Source organism: Aulonocara stuartgranti (assembly GCF_965226115.1).
Source record: "Aulonocara stuartgranti genome assembly, chromosome: 13".
Lineage (NCBI taxonomy): Eukaryota > Metazoa > Chordata > Actinopteri > Cichliformes > Cichlidae > Aulonocara > Aulonocara stuartgranti.
In genome coordinates, this window is record NC_138949.1 from 24,733,385 (window position 1) to 24,745,089 (window position 11,705).

Sequence of the window (11,705 nt, forward strand, 5' to 3'; positions counted from 1 at the left end):
GGAACAACACCTATGTTTTCCTCATCTCTCAGAAGGATCACTTTGATTTGTCTCAGTGGGCCAAAGTAGAGTAGAGCAGGAAATAAGTCTCCAGCTAGTAGGAAAAAAGGAAACAATATTTCAGGACATAATTGCTTTCAATTAAGTGGATATTCTTGGCTGTCTTGGTGTTATTTGGGTTAAAGACTGTGAATATCCACAAGCATTCAGTGCTCGTTTTAAATTATACACATTATCCCTTTACAGCCCTAATGGTAAAATCATATGAAATGGTTTCCTAGGAGATGTTATTGTGAAAGATGGAGCCAGGGGCATAATCACTATATTTATGCTGTCCAGGAGCGGGCGGTAATCACTGGTAGAAATAGAGTTACATAGCTGGAATTGAACAGGAGATAACCTCAGCTAATTGTCATTTTCAAAGTTACTGTTGTTTAGGCACAGAGCGCCCTTCATTAGTGCGCAGGGAAAAATCAATGTAGAAATGTCCAAGCCAAGGTCTGCCGCTGCAGCTACGGGGAAGCTTTAATGATATTTATTTAAACCGTTTCCCGAGATTAGCTGTCAGGGCCCAGCGCTCTGAATTAAAAATGAGGTCATGAAAAAGATGGCATCAATAACCTTGAAATAGACTGCCTTTTGCTTCTGTGCTGTGCCATTTTCTCCCTCCTCTCTCTCTCTTTCACTCTCCCTCTCCCCGTCTCTCTCTCTTCCACTCCCTGCCTTGCACTTCATGCTGTTTCTTTCATTATACAGGTCAGCGCCTTTTAACAGCTCCTACATATTTAATCTTCCAGGTTTCCTACGTGATCTCTTGTAACAGAAACATCACATTCCACCATCTCTGTTCATTTCTGCCTGTTACGGATTTTTAATACCTCACCATGCCTTGGCACTCTAATGTAATTGCACCACGGGGTTGGTATTGGTGTGTGTGTGTGTGGGGGGGGGGGGGGGGGGGGGTGTTTGGAGGGGGAGGTGGGGGGTATCCATGGCAACAGCGAAGCAATTTAGAATAATTTGCTATTTAAAAACTCTGAGGTTTTGGGTAATAGCAGAAAACGCAGATGAGGGGTTTTTGGATTAAATCATTTTGTCTATAAAGTAATGGATGTTTGCCAGATGTACTGTACGCAGAGCCTGTGAAATATTCTCTGGCTCAGATCATGCAGATATGTGTTTCTTTTAAGACAGATGCACGACTGTTCCAATTTTAGTCGACTAGATGTTTTATTGATTCAGCCTTTATTCATTCCTCCTGGTATCGATGTTCTTTTGCATTCACTAAAGCTGCTTTCCAGATATAAAAATACATTATTAGGAAACCTTGAGTCAGTCCTTGCTCTGAGAATTACCGTATAATACCACGGGTTTCAAATTTGGGCAAGAGAGAAAGAGACAGGATTGTTTTGTAAATTTTATTCTGAACTCGTCAGCGTCTCGCTCCGCATTGTCCTTGCTGTGTTGCAATACATCAGATGTAGCGCATTATATTTTTACACTGAAACACAGATTTAAGTTGGTCTGTTGTCCTGCAGCAGAGGGTATCATTAGATTGCAGTAAGAAGTGGTGTGGAAAGAGTATCACCTTGTAAACCTGAAAGAAGCAGGATGAGACGTTGATAGAATTTAATAAAGAAGTAAAAATGGTTGACTATTTTAGTTTTTAAAAAAAAGAAAGAAAGTAAAAAAACAGGAGAGAGATAGGACAGTTGCAATATGATAACATAGTATTTACTCTCAGCATTCCTTAAGACTATAATAATGTCTCAACATGTTGTCTGTATCAGAAGGATGGCCAAAGTCTTTGTATATCCATGAACACTTCCACAGAATGTGGACTTGAGCTAGAGTGGGAAGGCAGCCAAAGAGCTGCATGTTCTTTACACTAAAATAGCAGGCAGCTATTTTAACATCTGAGAGCGAGATGGTTTCCCCAAGACAAATGCTTTATTGAGCATTCAGTGATAAAAATCTCTTCTTCTTTCTTTTTTGCAGCCATCTAACAAATCACAATATCGGATCATTTCTTTATGTGTCAAATTTAATCAAAAGGTCTGAGGGGTTTTTTCCCCCAGTGGCAGTGAGAAATCACAAATTATGGCACTGATGTGTGACAGGCAATCGACTGTATGAGAATCTATTCAAGTCTACTGAAATTAATAAGTGCTTCAGTGTTGCAAATTAAATTAATGATATTCTTGCTGAGATTTCAGTCCACTTCAGGGCAGCAAGAGGGAACATATTGTGGATATTACGGCGTATTAATACTTTAGTGACTGAAAGACTTGAGTGGTCCTTTATGCAGAATAGTACACATTTATTTTAAACACTTACATGTAGCACTCTTGGCTCACACCTTGTATGGTGAACATTTACTGCAAGCTGCAGCAGCAGCTAATGAGAGCAAACCCCGGGGGAACAGTAGAGGTCATTTTAAATCTGGTATTTTCAGACTTGACAAAGGACTTAAGTTTTTCATACATTCCTGCGCTGCCCTCCTGTTTTAACTGCATGAATGAGGGTCACCTCAAGTGGTTTGGCTTCGAGACAAAAGAGAGGCTTTGAGGCATAAATCCAAAGCAAAGGGACCAGCTACAATGTCTGTTTATCCCTCTGCCGGCATCTTGGCTCTTTCTCTACAGCAGTTATTGTTTTCTCATCGCTGTGATGGTGCTTAATCATTCCACTTACATATGATAAAGATTTGATTTTATCCTTTTCTATTTTATTCTCTTTTCCTCACAGCCTTGTAAAAGTACGTTATTTTTCTTTCCTCCAAATCTTTCTACAGCCCCAGGGGCTTGTCCACCAGCCTTTTTTTTTTTTTCTTTTAACGCATGAAGCAGCTCTTGTGATCTTAACACAACACCAGCAAAAATTAATTTCAAGACGGATGAGAGGGAAATTGTTGAAATGGAACAGCCTGTGGGCTTTTTCCACTTATTTGGTGACTTAGGCATTTCTTGGATTTGAGCACAGTGCTTGTTCCTGTAACACAAGACTCGGACAACAGCAGCACATTGCTGGTAAAGTCACCTTGTTTTTGCCAAGTTGTCTTTTTTTTTTTGTTGTTTTCAGTAGAAGTGCTTTGTGTGTAAGCCATTATTTCAAAGGCACAGACCTGCTTAGTTGACAGTTTTGTTCTGTTGAATCACAGTGTTGTTGATCCCAGATTCCAAAATCAGTCACATATAATCCATCGTATATATGAAGAAATATTTTTTTCTGATTAATTACATGAGATAGTTTCTGTCTATTAATATAAATATTTCATCTTCACTGCGTATTTGGATTCCTTGTTAAGGAACATGGAAAACGGCCGCTTAAACAAAAGCCAGGTGATAAATTGGCATGAGAGGAAGTTAAGTATTTATTGACCTCATAAAAATGTTGCCTCTCCTGCCTTGATGAAATTCCTTGTTGGAGTCTTCCAGTGCAGAATACGCCCCCAAGTGGCTCAAATTAATAACTACATCTGGCTTTCTCTCAACTATTTCAGTGGCTGCCAAGCTTAGCCCCTCCCCTGCTTTGAAGGAAATTGCTACTTATAGCAGTATTGTATTATAAGTGCTTATTATATCATACTACACAATCATGATTAAGTTATAGGTGCAGTGTTTGAAATTGCTTTCACACACAGGGGTCTATTAGGATTTTATTTTTAATTTTTACTTGCTTTGCCTTGTTTGTTTGTTTGTTTTTTACAGGACTCCTGCAGTTTTAATACTTGTTTCCTGGCAGTCAAAGATACTGTAATGGGTGTATAAAATGTACAATCATATTTTGATAGACTGAAATTTTTGGTCAGTAGTTAAGTGTTACAAAACAAGTCTTTCTAACAATGAATAGAACTTCCTGAGGCTGATTTTTTTTTTTTTTTTTTTGGTTTCCCGGACCAACATAACATCTTAAGCTTTCCATGTGTAACTATTTTCAGCTCCAGTAATTTCCCTGGTTCAGCTCTTACATTAACCAGCAACACCACCATCCCCCTAGCCCTTATTGACATTCCATAAAGTTGACCCAGGCCCAGGCAGCCATCTCTTTCCCACAGATCCTGCTGATAGTCAACAGTAGACCCTTGTATATGCAGCAAACATGTCACTTTTCTAGCCCTTGATCTCTAATAGCCTCTAGATATTTTTACATGTCGGTATGTCGATAACAATTTTCAAGACCTTTTGTTTATAACAGTGGAAGATTTACCTCACCCTCCTTTTTTGTGCAATAAGGCCTAATTATAGAAAGACTGAGAAGCACTTCCCTGTTTAACAGGGGAAAATCCACAGCTTCTACTTTAAAGTTATGTTTTCTAGGATTTTTCATTCCTTTATTCAAAATCATTTTTCCTGTTCATTAACATGTCATTATGCCGCTCTTTCTATCCTTCTGTTTCTTTTTCCTTTTGGCCCTTTCCCTCCTCTCTTCTCTTTCACAACCTCTTTGCTCTCCATCTCTCCAATAAGTCACATTTAATAGTACATTTCCTTTCTTGGCCTGGGGCCTGGTGCCAGACCAGCTGTATGAAATGTAGTTTCACCGCTTTCCCTTCCAGCACTTTTGTTCAGAGGAAAAATAACAAAAAATCCCACAGAGCCTCTTGAACTCTCTGAGGCTTTTTTTTCTTCCTTTTGAAGAGGAGGCGAAACAGCTCTTGATTCATTGTTTGTTTTACCGCCATGTCCCTTAAAAGGAATAGTGCAACCGTCTCTTGTCGTTACACGAGAAGACCTTTTTTTTTCTTCTCATGACTTAGAAAGTCATGTTTCTGTCTGGCTTTCATGGATTTTTATTGTTTTAAAGAAACTGACAGAGGAGCTGGAAAGATTTTCAGAAGAACTTATTGAAGTTCTTAGTGTCGTAGTTCTTCAGTTGTCTTGGTTTCCTGTTCCACAGCGTTTCTTATTTCTGGTCTAGTGCCAATTTCCATTTTCTTTTCCTAGCAATAAAAGCCTAAAAGTTTCCCTCACTGGTTTCTTCATGCTATTATTTTACACATGGGTGTTGTTATGTTATCCAGATCCTAATGTTCCCATTAGTTATGACATCAGATATGGAAAAGTGACTTGCGGCGTATTCAGAGGAGGATTACCAGAAGTCAAAAATAGTCTAATGTTTATTCTACAGATTTTTCCTTGTTACTTAGTATGGACTTAATGAAGTTGAAGCATACGCAGCTATTCAGGATTTCATAACATGTAACAGCTAAAGCATGCTTATACCAGCTGAAATATTTCATTATTATAACCAATTTAAGGGCTTCTATCATTAATAACATTAGTATATTAAATTAGAGATTATGTGCGGTGAAGTTAAAGAATTTGATGTCATTTCTCCAAGATATTTTCCTTTTTTTTCATTCCAAATTACATTAACTTTAGAATCCCCTCACACACACACATACACAGACACACACATATTATTTTCTGTTAAGGTTAAAGTAATACCAAATGTGATCTGTCTCAGCAGGAGATAACTGGTTATTCAAATTCTCTCTGTCTCTCTCTCACACACACACACACACACACACATGTTCTGGCACCCATTTGAGCCTGGATTTCCCCTAACCTAGTTTAATTACAATAGGATCGTTAATGCTTGCCAGGTATTAAAACAAGGAGGTTTTAAAGCAAGCTATTTGATACACTGCATGCCAGGGGCGAAGCTGCAGCTCAGTTGCCAAACAATGTGGTGTATTGTATTTTACGCTAAACAACCAAGGTGTTTTGCTTTTTAAAAGAAAAAAAAAAGCTTCCACCTTTTTCCTGTTTAGCAGGAAAAAAAGCTTTTTGTTTATGTGCAATGATCCACAATATATCAGTAACCAAGCCTTGCAAAGTTGACAGGACATAACTTGATCATATCTGCTTTGCCCACATTCTTCCTCAGGCTCCTCCTCCCTTACGAGAGGCATATTAAAGGAGAGCCCGACAAACCCCTCCCCTTGGCCAAACCCAGGAAGCAGGAGACCAGCCAGGAGAAGGCGTCAGGAGCCAAAGCCAAAGGACTAGGGGCCAAGAAATTAAAAAGCCTGAGCAATCCCAAGCTGGGGAGTAAAAAGGATAGAGGGGATACACTGAAAGGCCAAGAACAGTCACAGGTTAGTAGCAAACCTATCCAGCTGCTGGCTCATCAGGATTCCATCTCACTCTCAATTCAATTTAATTTTTATGTTGCTATGCTTTCTCATCAGTCCCTCATCCCCTGTGTTGAATTTGCCAAATAAGAAAGTATGAGTTTCTTTTCTTCTTTGAAAAACTGAAATAACTATCATTTTTCCAAATTGCAGGATGATACGGTGAAAGAAGAGGATCATGACCCTCCCTCAGCCATAAAACAGGAGGTACCTCTGCAAGATGAACCAATTGTAATAGAGGAGGAAGAGTTACACCTTACCCTGAAGAAAGAGGAGTCCCTGGCGGTGGAGCAGCCATTTTCATTCTGCCCCAAAGAGCCAGACTGCAGAGGCCCACATGCTGGTCTACCCCTTTGTACTGGTTCTGGTTCCCAGCCCGAATGGAGGCAAATCAGTGAGGCCCTGCAGTCAAAACTCACCTGTGAACAGCAAAATGAAGGTCATTTCATTCCTAAAAACCCTTACCTGTCTCATCGATGGGATATAGACAAACCTGTTGGACATGTAGCCTTGCCTGAGCCCTTCTCCAGGGTCAAAGACCCCATTGAAGGTCATGGTGGGAGAGTGGGGAAGGTGTTGCCGATGTGTAAACAGGCAGACAAACAGTGTATAGACTTAAGCACAGATTCCTTCCCAGAGAAAGAAGACTATGGGGTTATTAAGAAGGAGTCTACCCAGGGCTCCGGACAGACGGCTGCCTACTGCAAAGCAAGCCAGGGGGTCATGTCTCCTTTGGCCAAAAAGAAGCTCCTCTCTCAAGTGTGTGAGTCCAACCCTTTCTCCTTTACACCTCTTTCTCTTCAGCCTCCACCTCCCACAGCTACATCCTCAGTTCCTGTCATATCAGTGTCTGAAGGGGAAAAGGAGAAGAGAAAGAGTGAAGAGGAGGGACTAGGACAAAGGCACGGTATCCCAGAGGTAGCTCCTATATTCAGGCCATCAGTCATCCAGCATGCCCAGAGCAGCAAGCCTCACCAACAAGCCACAGGTGGCCCATCAGAGAGGAGCACTGCTGGGGAGCTTTCAGAGAGTTACAATTGCCGGACAAGCCATCATCCCCAGCCTCAAGTAAGCGCACCATGGCAGCCCTATCTCCCCCGAGCTCAGGATGCCTTGGAAAACTGTGGGGAGAAGCTACTCCAGGGCCCGGCTTCTCAGCCCCGGAATTACGCAAGTGACTGCTACTCTTCCCCTCACCTCCACAATCTGTATAGGCAAACTGAGAACTGTCTGAGTCAAGAGAGGATTCCTGGCTTTGTTAGTGCAGAGCGGCGAGAGCACTACACAAGGGACCGTGAAGGCAGCCAGGGTTTTGTTTGTGGCACCCTGGAGCAAGAGGGCTTGGCCTACAGATCTCACTTCAGTGACAGGACTCAAACACACGGCGAGAGCAGAGAGGCCGAAGATGAGCCAAGAGACTTCACAGTTTCTAAACAACGCTCTCAGAGGGTTTCCTCTTTCTCTAAGCCTCCCTTCTGTAGTCTCTCATATTCCATCATGCACCAGGGTTTGGATTCTCACCCTAAAGCATGCAGAGTTCCTCCTATGACAATCTCCCCCCCCAAGCAGAACCCAGCAGAGGCATCACAGTCATTTCCCAGCCCCAAAGCTTCAGGTGAATCCTCCCTCACCAGCCCCAATCGACCCAGTAAAAGAAGTCTAGCAGAGCCCGAGAGCGAAGATGTCCCTGAAAGGAAAGTTCGTGTGGTTACACCAATCCACCCTGCTGGCACAATCCGACGTAGCGATCCAGAAGAGCTGAAACCAGCTGAGCCGGCCCATGCTGTTCACCTCAACAACCATCTTCCTGAGGGACACCCTACAACCACTTTTCCCCCACCTCATGCCGCACCCCTCTATGCTGGCATATACCCGCCTGGCAGCCTGGTTTCACCAGGGGCCCAGGACGGGCTCCAACAGCATCCGGGTCTCCAGTACCTAAAAAGCCAGTCAGCAGTATCTCCTCTTGTTCCCCCTTTATTCCACTCCATGATGCTCCACAGGCAGCTTCTGGCCTCTAGTCCTAGCCCACACCACTTCTACAGGCACCCTGGTGGGGCAGCACTGTATGGGGACCTGTTGCACCATCTATACCCTCTCTCAACCCTCCCACCACCTCAGCTGTCCTCGGTACACCCCAGCACCAGACTGTGAGAAAGAGGAGACATTTATTTCCCACTCTCTTTCTTCATCCTCAGAAACTGTCTCAGCTTTTCTTTGTCTTTGTTTCTCTATCTCGGGGATTGTGGCTCAGTCAAAACAAAACACTGATTATGTAACTTTGGCTGATAACTGACTGATAAATGCATCAGTCAGGTGGACTGAAAATTCCATTTTCTTTATTTTTTTTTAAATTGTTTATGCCTTTGTTTATATACTTTGCACTGTTCTTTATTTGTATCACCACTTACTGTATCTTTTTTGTTGTTGTCGTCGTATTCTTATTTGCACAATGCTCATGTGTATGTGCTCACAAATCAGTTTGCCGCTCTCAGTAACCATGAGTCAGGTTGTTGCTCTGGATGTGTGAAATGTTGAGGGCAACAGAGAAAAGCCATTTGTTTACTACATCTGAGGGCTAAACTTTGTTGCTTAAGAACACTACAAGTAACATGACAACGTAAATCAAATTCTTTATATAACTAGAGGTGCGTTCACAATTGCAAACCATGTTCAGCAGCTGTTTAGCGCATAATTACTCTTTAGGCAGCCAGTGGTGTTGTATCTGTTTACATGTCTCCACGCTGAGCTCTGTTGCCTGTTTGTGCCACAGTAAATCCACATGGACTCTTTAGAATAGACATTAACACTCACTGTGGTGCTGCATAACACGAATAGTTTAATCATAACAAAACATTTAGAGGTGCTGTGTATGACAGATGTACTGTAGACTCACTTGTTCCTCAGTTCAGGTTTTTTCTTTTATTAATAATCATGTATTTCAGTTCAAATACAAAATAAGCAGTTTTCATGTTCAGTCTGTTGACAAATTACTTTTTTTTGTTAAGCATTGATTAAAAAGTCATTAAATTTTTTTTACTTTCTAAACTAAAAGTGATATGACCCCCTAAACCTTTTGTGATGAGTAGACTGTAGCGGCTTGTTTTTGTCTGCAGGACCAGCATAATGAAGCAGCTGTCTGCTGTGGAATGCTCACCACAAAAAAAAAATCAGCATTTCATCTTTTTGTTCTTGACTTGAAAAGCTTTTTTGTTGGTGAACATATTCTTTTCTTCAGTACGCTGAAAAGACTCCCTGTATGATTTGATAGGAATGTTGTCACTTAGGATATTACTGCTTTGCAAATATCTGTGCCTTTCGCAGTGTTGGATTAGAGTTAGCACTACAGTTGTTAAGGTTTATCTTCTGTAGCAGGGTAGGAATGTCAATATTACTGTCACTCTTGTCTGAAACGAAGCGCACAGACACCCATGCAAAAACAGTATGGCACACTTGGCTATCAGACACCAGACTTAATGTGTGAGGCACAGAATGGGATGTTTTTAAAATGTAAACAGTTATGCTGTAAACCTAATGGTTAGTATCTGTGCTTAAATTATAAAGTGCCCCTATTGTGCTCATTTACAGGTTCATAACATATTTGGGGACCTATTTGAGTAAGTTTACACACTTTATTGATGAAAACCTTTTTTCTATACTCTTCCCAACCTCTGAAATGGTCCCCCTACTTATATAAACAGTGATATTGTTAGACAAAGTCGCTGTTATAATTCTAGCAGTTCTAAGCAATGGTTTAATAGCTTGAAAGTTACAGCTATTTTAAATTAGTCTCAGTGGGTTTGTGCTCTTTCTGTTGTCTGACAGCAGAAATAGAAAAATATGTAAATGTGAGCAGCTTTATCGGGAATTTTGCTGTAAAAATACAGTATGTGTAATTGCAGAGTGCAGACAGAAGCAAAGGATGATAATGTTAGCCACACTACCCGTGCTCTGTACCAACAGTAAACACAAGAATTTCCCAATTATTCTATGATATAGCTGTCAAAAATAAAAGTAATTTGGGTTCTGGTTTAGCTCACAAGCGGCCATATTCCACAGTGGCCCTGGGTTCAACTCCGAAGGCAAAAAAGTCCATCCCCCCAAAATACTTAAAAAAACTAACGAATAAAAGATGAATCTACTGGTATTCAGTTCTTTAGGTGTAACTGAGATATGCAGCATTTTAAAGAAGTTGCAGCTGGTTGACTCTGGATTTAATTCATGCCACTGCTCATTATTCTTTGTCTGAGTGTGCACCAAACTAGCTGCTAAGAAGGCAATATGTCACAGTGTTACATTATTATGTAGGCAAGTAAGTAAAGCCTGGACTAGCAAGGCAGTTCAGCAGCAGTGTTTTCTGTGTGAGAGAATAATTTTAAATATACAAAAGAAAAGCTATATAACAGATAAATAAATAAGGTGAAACACATAGGGGCACTTTAAGAAGTTTAAATTTTAAACACTTACGCTTTAACTTAAGTAAATCTGTTGACCTAGCTTAACTCTGTCAGCCAGTCGATTATACAAGAACCTGCGAGATTTACTGATCCTGACACAGGTCTGGTGTCTGTCACCCGCAGGGCGTGTGTGCTCTATGTGTTTTCAAGCAGTGATGAAAAGGTACCAGACTCCATAAAATATGCCTACCATGCTCCATAGCCTGAGGTGGAAAGACAACACCTGCGCCGGCTTTTACAACCACTATATAATTGCAATCCAGGATAGTCGAAATACACAGTGAACATGTCTGGTGTTTCAAAAGAAGAAAAAAAAATCTGTAAAACGTCTGTAAAGTTTTACCGAATACTTAGATAAAGACATTCATTTCTGATTAAGTACTGTACATTGCTGTGTGTAGGTAAAACTGGCATTAGTGCTGGCTCCTGTACAGAACATTCATACGGGATCAATTCATGGCAACCCCTCCTTCTCGTCTTATTTTGTGTAAATAGCACTGTAGATAGGACTGCGTGGTTGTTATCATATAAACTGTTATAATCTGTATATAGTATAAAAACAGTATAAAAGTTGGTTACACAATCTAGCCGTGTCCTTGTTTGCTCTGTTTCAAGGTCACCGTGATCACGTTAAATTCAAACACTACAATTTAAGAATTAGGATATTGTTTATTTGTTGTCGTTTCACTTTTTTTTTCCATGTCGTTTCCATTAATGTGCATCCTGAAAGTGTTTTTGATACAGCAGCCATCTGTTTACCAATCACCCAGCTGGCAGGCAAGACAAAAAAAATACACATTTTGTATTATATGACCTCCTGTATATTTAATTAAAGTATTTTACTATCTATATGTTTCTTCAGTGGTGTTCTTTAACTGAACTGCAGATAAATAGCAAGGGTTGGATAAACTGGTATTTAATGTCAGTGTGCTAACATCAAAGCAATGCTTTTTTTTCCCTCCCTCAGTAAATGCAGTGTGAATGGGGTTTTATTATTGTAATACCATTATCTGGCTATGAGATTCCATCCGCCTTAATCTTCACAACAGGCTACCTCTGGGCTCAATGCCAGAGAAGCCTCTTCAGTATTTGCTGCAGTAGAGAAATGT

General features: G+C 40.8%; 1 protein-coding gene across 1 annotated transcript in view; it reads left to right on the forward strand.

Moving 5' to 3' along the window:
- Window positions 1-11,445, forward strand: part of arid5b (AT-rich interaction domain 5B) — a 75,782-nt gene extending 64,337 nt beyond the window's left edge. Inside the window, exons 9-10 of the mRNA XM_082557585.1 lie at window positions 5,893-6,103; window positions 6,293-11,445. Coding sequence (XP_082413711.1) covers window positions 5,893-6,103; window positions 6,293-8,293 — 2,212 coding nt within the window. The 3' untranslated portion in view covers window positions 8,294-11,445. The remainder of the gene's footprint in view (window positions 1-5,892; window positions 6,104-6,292) is intronic.
- The last annotated feature ends 260 nt before the right edge of the window (window positions 11,446-11,705 follow it).